Source organism: Psammomys obesus, unplaced genomic scaffold (genome assembly GCF_907164565.1).
Source record: "Psammomys obesus unplaced genomic scaffold, mPsaObe1.curated_primary_1811, whole genome shotgun sequence".
Taxonomy (NCBI): domain Eukaryota; kingdom Metazoa; phylum Chordata; class Mammalia; order Rodentia; family Muridae; genus Psammomys; species Psammomys obesus.
The window spans coordinates 22,920,395-22,939,512 of record NW_026596064.1 but is presented as its reverse complement, the minus strand read 5'-3'; the positions used below and the strand labels follow the sequence as shown (position 1 = coordinate 22,939,512).

The 19,118-nt window shown below is 39.5% G+C and overlaps 1 protein-coding gene across 1 annotated transcript; it reads left to right on the top strand.

Annotated features, from left to right (window-relative positions):
• Nucleotides 1–9,545: 9,545 nt before the first annotated feature.
• Gtpbp8 (GTP binding protein 8 (putative)) lies at nucleotides 9,546–18,712 on the top strand. The gene is made up of 6 exons (XM_055624975.1): nucleotides 9,546–9,884; nucleotides 10,373–10,471; nucleotides 11,991–12,121; nucleotides 13,046–13,145; nucleotides 15,407–15,525; nucleotides 18,341–18,712. The coding sequence occupies exons 1-6, from the start codon at nucleotides 9,546–9,548 to the stop codon at nucleotides 18,408–18,410; spliced, it is 858 nt and encodes a 285-aa protein (XP_055480950.1). The 3' UTR covers nucleotides 18,411–18,712.
• The last annotated feature ends 406 nt before the right edge of the window (nucleotides 18,713–19,118 follow it).

The following is a 19,118-nucleotide window of genomic DNA, read 5'->3' as shown; positions in this document are numbered from 1 at the left end:
AGAAAGAAAGAAAGAAAGAAAGAAAGAAAGAAAGAAAGAAAGAAAGAAAGAAAAGACTTGACATGACATTATGAGACAAAGAACCTCCAAAAATGTCGTTGAGTTCATTTTTCATGACCCATCTACTGCTGAGCATATAGCCCACCCCACCCTTAAGGGCAGTTTGTTTCCCCAGTGGGACTCCCTTGAAGAAAACTAAATTCTCATTTGCAAGGGGTGATCAATTGAAGAAAGCATCTGAATTAGAAATGGGGGCTTGTGTCCATTTTCAGCTCTAGGGACGCAGACAGGCCCTGCACATGCTTCCTAAGTCTTTTTTTAATTCATATGTGCAGCGATCGTGTTGATTTAGATTTAGAGAGCCTTGTTTTCTTGGTGTCCTCCATCATATCTGGCTCTTACACTCTTTCCACCACCCCTTTTGCAGGGTTCCCTGAGCTATGAAGGGAAGGGTTTTGATGGAGACATCCCATTTACAACGGAGTGTTCCAAGGTCTCTCACTGTCTTGCATATGGTCCAGCTGTGGGTCTTTGAATTTGTTTCCATCTGCTGCAGGAAGAAGCTGAGCAAGGTACTGATCTATGAGTATGTCAAAATTTATAGGTATCATTTTATTGAGACATTGGGGGGGTTGTTTTGTTTTGTTTTATAAAAGTAGTATGTGGTTTTACCCTAGGCCCCTGGGCTGTCTCAGCGTCTTGGTCACTCAAGCAGTGTCAGATAGAGGTTCCTCTCACAGAGTGGGCCTTAAGTCAACTCTGATGTTGGCTGGTTACTCCCACAGCTTTGTGCCACGGTTGCACCAGACTATCTTGCAAGCAGCACAGATTGTACATCAAAGACTCTGTGGCTGGATTGGTGTTTGTGTTTCTCTTTTGGGTAGAATGCAGAGTGCTTTGCTGTAGCAAAGATGCTAGCATGCAGTAGTGAAGGCTCCGGGTAGGCACTAGCTCAAATCCTCCATGTTCAGTAAGTTGTGTGGGTTCTGTCTTCAGCAACTGGGCCTTGACATCAGTTTGTGGAGAGAAACCTATAGGCTTGGCAGCAGCTTGGTTTGTTTGGGGTTCCCATGGGGCCCCCATCCATGGCACGGAGATTCAGGGATTCGTTTGTGCGGAGAGCCTCAGAGCCTGAGGGGTGGGGGTGGGGAGTCCTGTGGCCAGAAAGCAGGAAAGAAAGAGAACAGTTTTTAAAGCTGAACTTATAACAGCTCACTCTGCAGAAACAGGCCTAGTACCACAGGACCTAACTCACTTCTGTGACCTGTTAACTTTTGCCAAGAGCTATTCTAATTACCTCTCTCGAAACCCCAACCCTTAAAGGTCCCACCACTTCTCAAGAAAGCCACACTGGGGCCAACCCATGCAGCCCATGAATTTCGTGGAACAAACCATGCGCAGATCACAGCAGTGTATATTAAATAAGCTTATTTTAATGGTGTTTTATGATGGCTAGAACTTAAGTTTTCTACATGGCAGGGTGGGAAAAGAGAAAAATAAAAGTGTCTCTGCAAATAGAGAGACACTTCTTGGAATATACCAGGTGGTCTTTGGTCTAACGTTTGCCTTGGGTCCATTTGGAAGCAAGTAGTAACTCACTCCTTGGCACCGGGATACGAGTATTAGTAAAATGTAGACACTGAGTCAGGCATGGTGGTACACACCTCTGATCCCAGCACTCAGGGAGACAGAGGCAGGTGGATCTCTGTGAGTTCAAGGCCAGCCTGGTCTACAAAATGAGTCCAGGACTGGAGAGCCAAGGCTACACAGAGAAAACCTGTCTCAAAAAAATTTTTAAAAAAAGACACAAACACTAGAACTGGTTATGAGAAAATGATATGCTGAAATACTAAGTTTGGGCTTTTATTTACAGTATTTAGCATTTTTTTCTTCTTACAACCATTATTTTCCTATTCAAAAAAAACTATTATACAATTTAACTATGTTCTATTTATTCTTTTTTTTTCTCTACTAAATAAGCTTATTTAAACATAATGAATCCAAGGAAACATTTTTTAAAAACTGTTTGTAAAAGTCAAAGAGATGTATAATTTAAATTTTATGTTTTACAAACAGAAGCAAATAATGGCTGAGGAATCAAACTGGCTTGTGTTGTTAAAAGCTACTAAGTCTGTGGTCTTTTGCTAAAGCAACAATGAGAGCTTAATGCTTTCCTGGGTCACTCCTGCATTTACATGCTAATGTGTATATGCTTGTACGGTATTCTTTTCATTATCATTCTGTCCTTACCAGGCCAGGCTTTATATTCCTGAGACTCTCGAGACTGTAGACGGAAGCCCACAAGTAGCATGTCTGGGTGTTTAAAAGTTATAAATAAGAGTAATAATTTTTTAAATAAACTTTCGGAGGGGATGCAAGGTGTGTCAGAGGTTGAAGGTGCTTGCTGCTAATGCCTACAACCTAAGTTTGATTCTCCAGCTTTCGTGGTAGAAGCAGAGAAGTGACCCGTGAGAGTTGTCTCCGAAGCTCTGCCTGCGGACCAAGGGGCATGCATACCTGCACAGGCACACACCAAACACACACCATCAACAAATACAGTAATTTAAAATGTTTGAATGTGTCCTACCCTCTTTATCATGTGTAACTTTCACATCATGTGTAAACAAATCCGTGATGAGGCTAAATGGTAGGAAAAATATCAAAGGCGTTGCTATTAGATGTTGGGGTGTTGGCTTGAAGGCTTCTCTATATTTGGAAGAGTCCTAAAGCATGTAACTCACGATTCTTCTACATAACTGTGCTATGAAACTAGGGTTCTTTATACCACAGTTATCTTAATTACTTGTTTTGCCCAAGCTTGTCCCTGATTGCTGTGAATGTGTTGGCTGATTTTATGTGTCACTTTGAATGGGTGGAGGATAACCAGGTGACAGTAAAAGTACCAGTTATGGGTGTACATGCGAGAGTGTTTCTGAACGTGGTTAGTATAAGAATTAGTAGATTGAATGAAGAAAACCACACCATTGTGGTTGGGTATGCCGCCCAACCACCAAGGTTTATCAGGAAATCACCTAGGATTTCAGCATTATGCCCTCTAGAGAGTAAGCATGCTCTCTGTCTCTCTCTCTCTCCCCTGTGGGACAGGAGCTCTTTTGAGGGGAGTGGAGGTGGGCACAGAATCTGGGGCCTCCTGAGTTGTTAGGCATGCACTGGACACTGTACCACTCCCTAAGCCTGAGATGGTGACTTTAATTAGAGTTTCCTAGACATGTAGAATTCTGGGTTTTCCACGTTTTATTAAAGTGACAAGGCAAGTCTGTCCCATTTTTCTCAAACATATCCAGAGAAATTACTTGTATTTAGAGCAGAACCTAAAATATATGTGTATAATATGTAACTATTGTACACCTACATTATATATATATCTTGTGATAATAAAAACCAGAGACTTTTCAGGGTCTTCCTTTTAATTCTGTGTGCAAAAAGGAGTGAACCTCGTAGGCCAGTGGCCAGAGTTCAATTTACTGTAAGACTGGCCTTGAACTGCTTTTAAGTGCTAGACTAGCAAATACTTCCCTCATTTATAAATGGCTGCCCATACTTGCTCTGTTAGTATAAAGTCGCTTGTAGTTGTATTGAAAGGCTTTTTGTAACCATGGCAAATACTAGGAATGACCAACTTAGACCAAGAAAAGGTCTGTTTTGACTGGCAGTATTGGAGCCTTCAGTTAGTCCTCTTGTGTTTGGGCCTGTGGTGAGGCTGCGTATCTCTGGCAGGAGGGGCTGGTGGAGGAAAAACTGCTCACCTCATGGGAAACTAAAGAGAGAGAGGATGAGATCAGTTTCAACATCCTTTCTAAGAGTGTATATATATATATATATATCCAATGATCTAGAGCAGTGGTCCTCAACAGTCCTAATGCTGTGACCCTTTCATACAATTTCTCATGCTGAGGTGACCCCCCCAACCATAAAACTGTTTTTGTTGCTACCGCATAGCTGTAACTATGGTACCATTATGAATGATAATGTAAATATCTGTATTTTTCCTATGGTTTTAGGTGACCCCCATGTCAGGGACCACCTGAGAGAACTCGCCAACTTCAGAGACCACCTGTGGAAGCTCACCAACTTGCCTCAACTTGCCCGTTCCCTTACCTGCAGTAAACATACTGCTTGGAGATGTTCGTTCCCTTACCTGCAGTAAACATACTGCTTGGAGATGTTCATTCCCTTACCTGCAGTAAACATACTGCTTGGCAACAGCAGAGATGTGCTCACAGAACCATGGCTTATCACAAGATGTTTCAGGCCCCTGGCCGAGAAGAATCTGTAATTTTTCACCCACCCTACTTCCTTATCCTGAACCCTTTATAAAAGCTGATTCTGCTCAGTAAAGTTAGTCCTTGACAAGCACCTGTTTGCTTGGACTGGTTTCTCTTTCTCACCCATCTTTTCACAGGTTTGGATTCTCTTTTACCCCGCGAATAACCTTAGCTCCACTGGCCGGGGCACCCCCATAGGGGTCTAGACCCACAGGTTGAGAACTGGTGATCTAGAGCATTCCCGCTAGGCCCTGCCTCTTAAAGTTTTCACAGCCTCCTGAGAGTGCCTCTTTAGAGACTGGCCAAGCCTTTAACACCTGGCCCTTTGGGGCCCATTATGATAAAAACTATAGCAACACTAAGGCGGCCATGGTGGTGCATGCCTTAAATCCTAGCATTTGGGAAGCAGAGACATGCAGATCTCTGTGAGTTTGAGGCTAGCATAGTCTACATAGTGAGTTCCAGGACAGCAGGACTACATAGTGATATCCTGTCTCAAAAACAAAACAAAAGCTATAACACTACTGAATGCCTGATTACCTTCCGAGGATCTTCTGTTTCAGAAAGTATAGTCAGTCACACAACAACAAGGTGGTCACATGGCCAGCCCTGGAGATAAACCCAAGACTCCTGCACTCCAGCGAACTCTCTGTGTGAGCAGCATTCACACAGTACACCTCTTTGCTGGCAGTTGTGGTTGCAGCCTGGGCTGTGGGAGCGAATGTCGAGATGCTTGGGCCTATTTTCTCAAGGCTTCACCTTGAATCTTTTCCTTCCATTTGTATCCTTTTGCGGTGACAAATCCTAGCCACAGAGGTTAACTATATGCCGAGTTTTGTGAATCTCCCTAGTATATCAGCAAATTTGGAAGCTAGACTTGGAGATACCTGAAGAAAAAAAAATTATCTGTAAATGAGTTTAAAACTATAACATGTATGAATACAGCTGCCTGTGGGACGTTAGTTCATCTCTTCACGGTGTCAAAGAGTATGCTGCTCATAAGAGTAAAGCAATGAGATATAGTTTAGAGATGGTCTTAGTTACTTTTCTGCTACTGAGCTAAGAGACCATAGCCAAAGCAACTTCTAGAAGAAAGAAATTATTGAGGACTTACACTTTCAGAGGTTGGAGTCTGTAACCATCACGGCAGAGAGCATGGCAGCCAGCAGACAGATATGACACTGTAGCCGAGAGCTTACATCTTGCCCCTCAAGCATGAGGCAGAGAGAGCTAATTGAAAATGGCATGGACTTTTGAACCCTCAAACACCAATGGCTCTTCCAGCAATGCCATACCTCCTAATCTTTCCCAAACAGTTCCACCTACTGGGGACCAAATATTCAAACATCTGAGCCTGTTGGGGCCTTTCTCATTCAAGCCTCTAAGAGGTCTACTACTAAGCATTGCCCACAAAAAAGTTGGCAAATCGGTAATAAAAGTTAAAATGTTACTAAATTCATCACTTGAAACAAAAAAAAAACCTCATGCTTTTTTTCAATCTCTACAGCATGAACACGCCCGCGCGCGCACACACACACACACACACACACACACACACACACACACACACACTTTTTACTGATACAAAAGCACAAACTATATGTTGCACAGAGTTACAAAATAGTAACATCACTATGATTAGAATGAAACACACAATTTACAATGGAAAAATATTAGTTAAAGCAACTTGTTTTCTATTGGTTGAAAAAAATCTTGATGGAAACAAATTTTTAGTTTTCTTCCAGAACCCAAATCATTCTAAGAACCCACCTCCTACACACATAGTATTTGATATTTTATCTCCAGATCTCTTTAGAGAAATTTGTCAGCATGGCAGATACAACCTTAAAGAGAGCTCAGAAAGGCTTCACAGAGAGAAAAAGAAAAACAACAACAACACAATTATTTGAAGTTGTTGGAGATATTCTCTAAAGGAACGTTAATAAAATGTAAATGGAATTCAATGATCTGATAAACTACCCAAGCTGGTCATTTGAAGTACGTCTGTTATTTCTTCAAGAGGGTAATATAGTGACTCCCACATGTAATGACTGTACCCAAAGAATAAGTTAGGTAGAAGAGTCATGATCATGTTTTATATATGTGAGAGTAGCAAATGTGTGTTCCTGTGCTGAGTTATAGCTTATATAACTGTTTTTTTAAGTTGCACAGAAAAGTTAAAATATAACTAAAGAAACCTTAAAGGTTCCCTGGAAAGATCACCAAGGGATTAAAAGTACTTGCTACTCATCCAAAGGACCTGGATTTGGCTTCCAGCACCCACATTGAGACATTCACAACTTCTTATAACTCCAGTTCCAGGGGACCCCACACTCTTTTCTGACCTCTGCTGATATCCACACACATATGGCACGCACACACACACACAAATAAAAATAAATATTTTAAAAATAAAATTTAAATTTAAATAGTTCATCCCAACAGATGTTATTACAATTCAGGTAATTTATGTATGGAAGTTTCCTTATGTCATTTCTTACATAAATCCCCTTCTTTCTCCTAATATTTCCTTCCCAATGCAAACCATCTCAGTTTTAATATGACCAGGCCTTTCCCATAATTAACCCCTCATACTCAATCAACTACTTTTTTGGAAAGTGTTCAATAACATTTTTGAGACAGGCTGTACATAATCCAGGCTGGCCTCAAATTTGATACGTAGCTGAAAATGGCCCTTAACTTCTGGTCTTCCTCCCTCTACCTCCTAAATGCTTCTATTACAGACACCACCACCACCACCACACATGGTATTTTAACAAGTAAATTGTAATTACTGTTGTTAAGAAGGGGAAATTAAAGGTAACAAAGACTCTTTGGTAAAACAAACATCGAGTACTAATCCATCACCTCTCCCTATATCCAAAAGCAAGTTTTCCCAATGTCTTTACTCCTTTCCATTCAGGCATTTAAAGTGTGGTGTGTCTAAACTAGGTTAAGAGTTGATCTGTGTGAGTTCTGTACTTGCTGACTCTCTGACATTCATGATTCTTTCTACCTGCGTAGGCCTACAATGCTTACCTTTTCCTTAGATTAGATGAAATCCCTAAACTTAATACCTGCTAGATTTACATAGCTCAGGATCAGTCAGAACTGAACAGCCATTTCAGAGAAAGACAAGGGAAAAACAACTAAGATAATCTGTAAGAATGGCAAAAAAATCTCTTCACTGATCTACCAACCTTCTTCCTGTCCTTAGCAACTAAACCTGGCAGAATACAGCTACAGCATTTCACTCACACGAATCTTAGTGAAATATCTTAGCTCTAAATCTGGGTGTGGTGGTACAGAATGATCATAAATTCCAGGCTGGTCCCACCTATGTAATAGACTCTGCCTCAAAAGCAAAGCAAACCAAACAACCGACTCTAAGGGCTATGTGTCCAATATGCAATACCTATCTATATCGTATTAACAGTTTTTCAGAGTGCTAACTCTGTGATGAACAACCTCTCCAGATCTCAAAATCAAAGCCAATGTTTTTCTGAATGATGACCACAAACACTCCAAATAGTAAAGAAACAGCCAGGTAATAACATCTGGGAGAAAGCATTCCAGGGGGGCATATGCAGAGAGGCAGGGGTACACCCATTTTTTTTTAATTAGTGGAAGAACTTTGACTTTTCTTTGAGACTAGAAGATGCTGGAGATTCCCACTTACATTTTAACAGGTTCGTATTTGCTATTGCGTTGGGAATATTCCTAAAGGTATAACAAGCAATGACACAACCAGCTTTTGGAAGCCATAGAAGTCGTCTAGGTGAGAGGCAATGGGGACTGGGAACACGATATCACTAGATATGCTAACGTCTCAAATTCCAGATGTGTTAAAGATTTAAATCAGCGACATTGCTAATAGATTAAGTGTGATATATAAGCAAAGAAATCAAGACTTTCCCTCAAAAAAAGTCAGAAAAAGTTTGGCTGGATCAATTGAAGAAATACAGCTGTCACTTACTGAGAAAGGAATGAATGCAAAACGAGAAGAACAAAGGAAAAGGAGAAAATATTAGGAATTCCATTTTGAACACTGTTATGCTGTACACACACCATGTTTTTCTAAACTACATTACATTTCTTCACTAGGGCTAAATTTTCTTCTCAATCTTAGCCCAGAAAAACCCCTGATGTAGGAAGGTAGATGAGGATTCCTAATATCTCCAGGAACCAAGATGATGCCAACAACCACATTCGGAGTACTTATGGAACCCTATTGCAAGATTCATTTACCAGATGTGATCTTCTCCAATACTGATTTTGGCTTGATTTTTCTGAACTTTCACAATTTTCAGTAGTCTTTGAGTCCCAGGGCAACTCTAACGGGACTCTTAAATTCCCTTCCCCATTCTGGTTTTCTACCCTCAGTGGCAGTAAGTCTAACTGCTATGCATGTCTCCTCTTTGAACTTTTGCCTATACTGGAAATTAGGGAAGCGTTTCATGTGTCCATGGAAAACATAGCATATGTTGGCTCTAAGTCATCGCTCTAAAGTTTTGTGTGAAATGATGTAGTGGCACAGTGGGGAATAACGATTAAATGCTTGTGGTGAATTGAATGAGAATGGCCTCCACCAGCTCATGTGTTTGAATACTAGGTCCCCGGTTTGTGAATGGTTTGGAATGGAATAGAAGGTGTGGCCTTGTTGGAGGAGATGGGTTCATTTTGAGGCTTCAAATGCCGCCTGTCCTTCCCATTACAGTTCTGGTTTATGGATCGTATTTTGAGTTCTCAACTGCAGCTCAAATGCCATGGCTGCCAGAGAGTCTTCTCGGAAAATGAGTTGATATTACAACCACATTTTTCACCAGCTCACTTAATTTTGCAAACGTGTTTTTCTCAGTGATGTGAACTTATGATAAACGTCAATCATCGTTAAGACGTCGGGAAACAGAAGAGAAAACGGGCTTGGTATCCACTAGAGCTACTCATTATGGCTCCTTCCCTTGAGAATCAAATACCACAGAACGAGGTAGTTTTTGGCCTCTGGAAACCGCTGAAAGCTTTCTCACAAAACACACCAATCTGATGCATAGTTGGTAAAGCTAAGGTGTTAAAGAAAGTCAGCGGGCTTTTCACCCTCTGGTTCCCGACATCCTCGAAGTCTTTGGCGGCGAAAAGTTTGAGCAGGCGAGGCCCTAGAAAACTACAATTCCCAGCAGGCGTCGCGGCAGTGAGATTCTCACTTGCGCTGTCCAAATCCAATGACTAAAAATCCAATCCAGAGGCTTCTGGGAAAGAAACATGGCGGCCGCCGGGCTGTGGCACAGACTGGGAAGGCTCCCTGAGATGGTGCCCGCGCTGGGGCGTTGGCCCCGGGCCTACAGCACGCCCCTTGCCCTCGCTGAAGTGCTGAAGCTGCCACAGAAACGGCTAACGAAGGTAGTGTACCCTCTGCGGGAGCTGGAGCGGCACCTCGTCGCGGACGCCGCTCCAGGCCTTATCGAACAGAGACTCTTCGACCCGAGCCTGGACGACCTCGCGAGGGCCGAGAGCGTGTTCGCGGCCACGGCCCGGAACCGCATCGAGTACCTCAGCTCCGCGGTCCGCCTAGACCACGCCCCGAGCCTGCAGCAGTCGGAGGTGAGAGCCGCCTGTCTCCTGTGGGTGCCAGAGCTCGGTTTCGCCGGGGCGCGTTTCCTATCGCCCAACGAGAGAGCTTTTTAAGACAAAACACCCGGTGTGGATGCGCCACTGGCGGGCAGTGCCCACGGTGGGTGCTGGGAATCGAACCCTGGTCCTCCGGAAGAGCAGACAGTGGTGGTTTTTTTTGTTTTTTGTTTTTTTAATTTTTATTTTAGTTTCCGTGTGTTTTGCCTGCATGTATGCCTGTGCACCACAATCTTGCTCGTTGCGTTCAGAGACCGGAAGAGGGCATCAGATCCCCCTGAAACTGGAAGTTTCAGGCCGCTGCGAGCAGCCGTGGGGTCTGGGACTTGAACTAGAGTCCTCTGGCACCAAGTGCACTGAACGACTGACCCATCTCTCCAAATCCGAAAATACAGCGTATAATAAATAAACCGCTAGTCAGTTCTCTAAGTACCCCATTCTCCTTTCCCCCCTCGTACCAGGTGTGTTTCATTGGCCGAAGCAATGTTGGAAAATCCTCCTTGATAAAGGCCTTATTTTCCCAGGCCCCTGATGTAGAAGTCAGGATCTCAAAGAAACCGGTATGCTGGGCATCTCTTGAATTTACTAAATTTGAAAAATGCAAGAGATCATGATTTCTAAGTTCCTAGACAAGAGATTTCCTTTAAACATGTAATAAGGTAAGACATATCATTAGTGTCTGTTTTCCCTTAAAAAAAAAAAAAAAAAAAAAAAAAAAAAAAGGAAGTATGGTTGAATTAATTTCAGGAGTATTGCCAATATCTTGAGGAAAGCACCCTTCTAAATCTTCCTAGTTGCCAAATTAAGTATTTTATTGCTGTTTTCTGTTTCTTTACGTGAATGACTAATTCTACACTAGTTATAGGGGAGGAAAATGGGCTTAAGTTGCTTTGTCTTGTGTAATCTTTTATACCTTCTCACACTCCCATATGTTCTTGCATTTGTTCCAGACATGTATAGTCTTACCCAAGGACACGCTTTGCTTTTCTTCAGAGGTGCTCTCCTGCACTGATTCTGTTATTTTCTCCTTCCTTCCACATCCTTTTCAATGATGCAAATTCAGTTGATGCCTAAAATAACCTTTGCTCAAAACTCACCCCTAGATCCCCTTACCTTCGTTAGTCTGGATGACAGAACACTTCCACCAGCTGTAATGCTCGCTGTCCCACCCCGTTCCTTAAGTTTAAGCATTCATGAAACCACTAACTTTTTGCTCCCCACTTCGTCTTCACTGCTCTTTTTCCTCACCACATTAGCCCGCTAAAGGATGACTTCTAGACAGGATGAATTGCATTATCTTGTATAAGAGGACAATAGTTAAGGAAGGTTTATTCTTTTCATTCTCAAATATGCAGTTCTAACAACACTTTCTAACAAATGGACAAATAAGCTAATCAAGAACTTCATCATCATGTATAAAAAGTCCTTTGATAGTATCTTAGATCAAACAATTGACTTTAATAACTGTCCTTCTTTACTGAGTCCTAAGAGATTCATGAACACAAAAGCATAAGCAGCCATATTTTATCTTTGCTGAACACTTTTTTAGAAATTTTAGTTTTATTGTTACTTAGTAACTGTGGTGTTGTGCATTCTTTAAAAAATTATCCATGAGGATACTAAAACACACATGCAAAACATTTTGGTTTATGGAAACACTAGTCTGCAGAAAAGAAATGTAAAACTTTGGATCTGTGATAAACATTTGATCAACACTGTAATTCATTCCTCCATATCAGACAATTGGCTAATGGCAAACATACAGCCCAAATCTGGGTGGTTTTCATAGACAGCAAAATAGGAAAGACCCTAAAATATTTTGTCTATGTATTTTCAAAATGAAATGTAATGTTTTTAAGGTAAACATACTTTATTTAAAAAAGAAAAAAAAAAACAAATTGAAACAATTTAATTATTGGTGGCCACTTCTCTCCACTTTTTTTCCTTTGTTGCCATGGTAGCTCAGAATATATATTTTTAATAAGTATTTGTTGATTGAATAGAAAGCATTTCTAGTCATGAAATAAAGGACATATTTTAAGCCACACACACCCTTATTTTTTTCATTTACTTTATCAGGGACACACAAAGAAAATGAATTTTTTCAAAGTTGGAAAATATTTTACGTTGGTGGACATGCCAGGGTATGGCTATAGAGCACCCGAAGACTTTGTTGACATGGTAGAGGCCTATCTAAAGGAACGAAAGAAGTAAGGATTTTTTTTCTTACAATAGTTATACATTTAGCCCCAAAGCACTTTTAAATCAGGGTGCTCTACACATAACAGGTGTTACAGATGATCAGACGAGTGACTTTTGGTACATTTTATCCTCATAGAACTCTACAATATTGAGGACCAGGCTATTCGCTGCCTGTCTAGCTTCTTCCTAGCCTAGAAAAATCTTCATTTATTTTATCAAGCTGAAACTATAGAGTATTCGACGGTTAGTTCATTCATTTTTTTAAAAATGAATGGCTAATTTTGAAAATGAAAATTATTAGCTAATTGATTTAAATAAAATTCGGTAAACTCTGTCCTCTCAGTCGTCACAGACTCTGAAAATGTTATCTTTCTTCTTTGGTCTCCAAAAGAAATCAAGCAATAATGTTTCAAGAATCACAATCTTGAGGAAAATAATGTTAGGCTTCTGAAGCAAAAAGGTATTCATAAAAAAAGAACTAGGGATGTAGTTCAGTAATAGAGTACTTGCCTGACTTGCTAAAAGGCTCTGGATTTAATCCTAGCATCACAAATTTAAAAAATATATATATATATCTATATATAGATATATATATGGATATATGTGTATATGTATAGAGAGACATTTTGGTATAGTTTTACATATAAATGATGCAAAATTAAGTTAATATTAAAAATTATAATTTTATTTTTATCTCCTTTTTCCACTAGACTTTAAGGTCTTACAGGAGGGTCTCATTTATCTTTGTGTCAAACTTTGATCAGCTTAATATGTTCTTATTGAAACAAATTGGTATTTGGCAAATTTGGTTATTGGAAGTACTATAAACTACATTGAGTTCTATTGGACTACAGGATGAAGTTCCTAGGATGAGAGAGACAGGTGACTGAGTATATCTTATACTGCTATTAATTTTCTTTCTGTTTTTACAGTTTGAAGAGAACATTTTTACTAGTGGATAGTGTTGTTGGAATTACAGAGGTAGACAAAATTGCCATAGAAATGTGTGAAGAATTTGCATTGCCTTATGTGGTAAGTCTTCTTTAGACTCATGGTGGCAGTTAGAAATCACAGTTTAGGATTCCTATGAATATGCAAATATATATTAGTAATGAGCAGGTATTTCTCAGAAGATAAAGCAGTGGCTGGGAGATGGCCCATGGTTAAGAATGCTTGCTACAAAAGCATGAGGACCTAAGTTCTAGTCCTCAGCACCCACATAAAAAGCTGTGTGGCCACTGCATGCTCATAACCCCGGTGCTCTAAGAGGTAGAGGTAGAGGACACACAGCTGGCTAGCTGCCAACCTAGCTCCCAGTTCAGTGAGAGGCCCTGGCTCAAAGGAAAAAGGCGAGCATGATAGAATAGACATGTCCTCCTCCGGCCTCCACAGGCAGATATGTGTGCACATACACACATACATGCACACACTTATACACACAAGTATACATTACATATACACACAGAAAAAAAAAATCGAACAAAGTGCCTTTAAGTTCTATGACACTTTCATACTTTTTTCTCATCTTTTAGTTTTAAGCTTAAATTTATGGAGTGTGCATGTATATACATATACATAAGAATGTGCCACATATATGGGGATACCTGTGAAGGCCAGAAGAGGGTAAAAGATTTTTCTGAAGCTGGAGTTACAGCAGGTTGTGAGCCACTCACTAGGGGTGCTGGAAACTGAACTCAGGTCCTCGAAAGAGCAGCATGTGCTCTTGACATGCTGCAGGCATCCTCCAACCCAAGCTCTTAAACATACAGTCAGTTTTTTAAGCTGCTCATTTAGTGTTCTTAAATGCTTTTACTTCCATGATGTTTTCTTATGACAATACAAAAATTTGTCGAAAATATGTTCCCAGCTCTTGAACACCAGCTCCTGGCATAGTACTTAATGAAGATTTGAATACAGCAACATAAATTTCACAAACCAAAGTCTTCACACACAAGTAGAATTTTTATATTCTTAAAAATACATTCTTTTCTGGGCTGGAGAAATGTGATGGCTCAGCAATCAGGAGCACTTCCAGCAAACCCAGGTTCAATTCCCAGCAACTACAAAGTAGCTTATAACTGTTTATCACCCCAGTTCCAGGGGTTTTGACACCCTCACACAGAAATACATGAAGGCAAAATACCAGTGCATATGAAATAAAAAGTATCTTTAAAAATTTATTTTAGGAATATCTCATTAGGTTTTTTCCTACTAGCATAAAATTGACCTTCACTAAAATGCAGATCACATTAATTTTGCTTTGTAATACTTCCAGATTAACTGACTTTTTAAGAAAAGTGAGGAACTCAATTATTTTTACTTTTCAAAAACCTGTCAGAAACCACTACACTAAAGCAGTGAAGTGTCATATGAACATAGCCATGTGACTTGTCAGCCAGTTTTGTTGAAGCTATGAAATTCTTGGGATTGCCGAAGTCCTATGAAGTGTTAGGGACACTGTTATAATGCATCAAGGAATTGGGGTAAAAATGACTGAATATTATCAAACATGGATTTCATTCAGTTTAACTGAAGGAAATATTATTTTCGTCTTTGGAAAAGGAAATGAGATATCAGCCGTAACCCAAGTACCCAAGAAGGAGGGAGAAACAACAATCAAAAAGTTGACTTTAAATTTTATCCTAGTGGAGTTATGGTTGAATGATAGAATATTTGCTGGGGCACATGCACACGTTTGATACTTCCCAGGAAAATCTGAGAGATTGAAATTTCACTTTTTCCTTGATTTGTAATTACACATGCTTTGACCTTCCTCTACTATTTTGTAGTTGGATAAGTAACATTGTACATTTACCAAGATTACAACTATAGTAGTTATAGCCAACAAATAAACCCAACTTCTAATTTTTCCTTTAGAGCATTATATGTAAAATTGAACTTTTGATTAGAAACTGTTACATTATTGGCAGTGTTATGTGGCTCAGCTAGGTTATATTCGTTTAAATATTGTAGATACGTTGTAATCACCTGGAATAGCTGATGTCTTTTATAAATGTGGCTCAGTGATTCTCACTGATCTTTAAAAAAAGTTCAAGACCTGTTTGTGTGTGGCAAAAGATTGTTAAGTAGCAGACACACAGTATACACTTTATATGGGATATATATTAGCACATGTCATCATCACAGCACATTATTTATGGCTTGTTTTTATTTTATAGATGAGAAAGTAGTAGAGATTAAGAAATTTACGCAACTTAGCTTAACTGAAAGATTGTAGTTAAAATGTATAAAACTATATTTTTATTTCTAATACTTAAATTATTTTTCTGTAGATGATATTAACAAAAATTGACAAATCTTCCAAGGGCTATCTTTTCAAACAAGTGCTTCAGATCCAGAAATTTGTTAACACGCAAACACAAGGCTGTTTTCCTCAGTTGTTTCCTGTAAGGTAAGAGTCAGATTGTTCTCAATGACATTTCGGACTAAAAGCCTTTGCTGTGAAATCAGTGTTCCTTGATTAGGTTCCACTTGGAAAACTGATCAGCTGTGGGTCGTCAGTACAGTCTGCTACTTCTTTGCTCTCTTTTGTCACCTGCCTCTTCCTTATAGGTACTTCATTCTCTTTCTACTTCAGCCTAGCTCAACCCTAGGCTATGGCAGAAATGAAAACTTCACTTTTCAAACCAACTTTTACCTTTATCTATCATTGTCTCTGCAGGCACATGCATGAGGTGGTGTGCCTGTGGAGGTCAGAGGGTATCCTTTTAGAGTCTTTCCTGCCACTTTGTGGCATCTGAGACTCAAGGCATCAGGCTTTCGAACAAGCACTTCCACCTGATGAGCTTTTTATTTTCAAACTACTCATCTAAATGATATAAAAAGCTCATTCACACCATAAATTTATTTGATCTGCAAAGTTTGCCTGAAAATTTACAGGAAAAATTTTCCTTCAAGATGACTATAGTTCAAGACCAGCTTGGGCTATATAGTAAGCCTCTCTTCCCTTAAAAAAAGAAAAAAGTATTAAAATTTTTAATATACAATAGGCCTATATAAAGAAGAAAAAATGTTTAAAGTTTGAATTAAACTGGACAGACAGGTATTTTCTGAGCTGGTAAATTTGAGGACACTGTGGTTTCATGAAAAACTTGGGTTTTTACTTCTGTTGTGCATCTTGGGTACAGTGAGTAATGTATGCTGAGGCAGCTGAACCATCAGTCTCTAGTTTCCTTGCTCTGACTTGTTTATGGTGATAATCTGTGAGAAAATAAGAAGCCAAGTAACAAGTTTTGTGTAGATGGAACTGTCCCCTTCGCAGCCATTTTAGTTATCAGTCTAAATCAAACTGGAATTGAGGTTATGATGTGCCCTTCAGGATCCCCATTCTTATTCCTACAAAATGCTCTTCTCCATTCACCTACATTCATGTCTGTCCTGTTTCTTTACTTTTACCCTTCAAGTTCAATGGAAATCCTAGAGACAGAAGTAACATCCTAATTCCTCCCAGAACCCTCAGCATTGTCATATAAAACAGCCATTTATTTTAACTGTTTAGTATGAAATAAAATAGGCTTAAAAAGCACACAAAGTTAAACTAGCAAATCATGGTTAATATATAGCTATGTTGAAAAAATATGTAAATTTTGCTTCTCTAAACTTTGTTTGAATTAACAACATACTGTGACTAGGAAAGTTAAAATTTTTGGGAAGCTACAACAGTGGGATTACGGAGTTCCAAAAATGGGGCCGATGAGGCAGAAGCCCCACACTCCTGTATTCGTAAACTGTATGCCGAAGAGCAGTCCTGTCAGAATGTAGCTTGACATTAACTAGAGCTCTGTGAAAACTGATAGTGGGGGAGGGATTGCTGCACATACAATCATTGATCTTCACAGTAAACATGCCTGTTTCTCATAGACAGTTACAAGCGAAAAATCATCACTTACAGAGAGGTTAGTTACAGAGAGGTATCTGCTGAAGTGGGAAGAGCGTGGGCCTTAGGATCAGGCAGCCATGGTTTTGTATGATATCTATAGGTTTCTGCTAGAGGCTACCAATTTTAAAGCAACTTGTTTCATTTTCTCACTGGTCAATGTCACTAGACGGGTCATGTATTGTGACTGATATATACACTTTAAATACATGATTTCTTTTCTTGCCAGTTGTAAGTGGCAGGATTAAACTTAAGATCCACATTATTGGATTCCTGGTGTTTTTTAAGGGCATTTGCTTTTTTAGATGTGACCCTGGAATTACTGCTGCCAAACATATTTACCACATGTGACCAAGGCCCTGCAGGTCACCCAACATTCAGAATCTATGAACTGATACATGGAGGCCTGCTGCCCTGAAAGAATTTTAACATTCACTTTAACACACCAATCATTTATAGGAATATGCTCATAGAGACATTTAATCTGGAAAGGTTTGGCTTTAAACCTAAAAACAAAAACTAAGTGATAATTTTCATGCGTGAACTCTGGCCCAACACAACAGAGAAGTATAACTGTGAAGCCCCCATACAGATTAATACTACAATACCTTATAAATGACATGGAGAAAAGATCTAAGTAGGCATAGTAGTTGCTTCTGCATTTTTTGTGTAGTAAATTGCCAAACGGATTAGAACTGACTCTGAGGCAGCGCCGAGTTAACAGAAACACTGCACATGCGTGCAGAGTGCCAGTTAGTATCTGACATCCGGCTTGTAGCTCTCCTTTAAGTTAGATCAGCTTACTTCAGTCGTAGAAGTTGTAAACAAGCCTGTTTTCAGCAGGGTAGATTTGGCCAGAAAATTTAAAATGCTATACTCGCTAACACAACTAGCAGCACTGCATGAAGACTTCAGCCTAATAAACCAGGGTTTTCTTGCCTGAGTGAAGTGGCACACATAAGTCTCAGTATGTGACATTTTCTAACCTAAAAATATTTCAAAGTCGTTGAATTTTTATCACAAAAAGATCAAACTAATATCAACACCTACTCTGGAGAACAAAGTGAAATGGAAGATGTGGTAAAACATTTAGAATCCTGAAATTGATTGGATGTTGTAGATCATCAGATATAGAATATTGCATGAAACTGACAAAGGAGAAGGAAGATAGCACAGACTAAAAGACACTGCCCTCCCCATCATGAGAGACAGTAAGAGTTTGTTTAAAAAAAAAACGGGTTGCACGAATTGAGATTGTGTTGCAACTTCTGAGGTAAGGGAGAAAATTAAGTTTTTTTTTGTCTTTTTTTTTTTTTTTTTCTTTTCACAGTGCAGTGACCTACTCTGGAATACATCTGTTGAAATGCTTTATAGCAGATATAACAGGAAGTCTTAAGTAAATGCTCCCAGAAAAGATAAAGTTTCAAAGTTCTTCATGTCAATTGGAGTTAAACACCTAGAAGAATTCCAATATTGTTTTAAATATTGTGAATTTCAATGAAGGAAGTTCAGCTTAAAACCTGGATTATCGTGAAGAATGAATTTGTTGGGTGTGAGGGTTATAAATAATTAAATCATATTGATCATTAGGACATGCTAACTGGCTTTCCTCTTTTAACAAACTGACAAGTCCAACAACAGAAATCTGTGAAGTAAGACCCTCCTACCATGTAAACAGGTTTGATAAATTGGGTTTTTCTCTTAGAAATGTCTATTGTCTTTAATGTTGTAAATGTAAAAGTGAACTAGGTAAAGGGGGGGTGCATTTCTGTAAAGCATGCATAAGTAGAAAAGTAAATGACTACATGTATGCCCATAACTCTTCTAGTCTTTATTCAAATATGAAAAAACTGTTAATTTGCCAGGCCATGGAAACAGCAGTCATGTGAGAACAGAACCGCTGCCCTTTGGGTGAGTACAGAATGATAATAATCAAAACCCAAGATTCAGGTTCCACTCCTAGCGTCTGCTGTCACTTGGTCCTTGGGAAAAATCATTTGATTTTTTTTTTCTCACCTCCATGGTGGCTATCGGCGCCTTGTCTATAAAGACTAACAAGTTATACTGACGACAGCTGCGTGTTTACAAATCCAAACCAACACAGTAAA

Bases quoted from the DNA above. Each gene is read 5' to 3' on its own strand.
- Gtpbp8 (XM_055624975.1), top strand. From the start codon at position 9,546: ATGGCGGCCGCCGGGCTGTGGCACAGACTGGGAAGGCTCCCTGAGATG. The intron at 10,472-11,990 runs GTATGCTGGGCA...TTACTTTATCAG, and splicing joins TCAGGATCTCAAAGAAACCG to GGACACACAAAGAAAATGAA. The intron at 15,526-18,340 runs GTAAGAGTCAGA...TTCTTTTCACAG, and splicing joins CCTCAGTTGTTTCCTGTAAG to TGCAGTGACCTACTCTGGAA.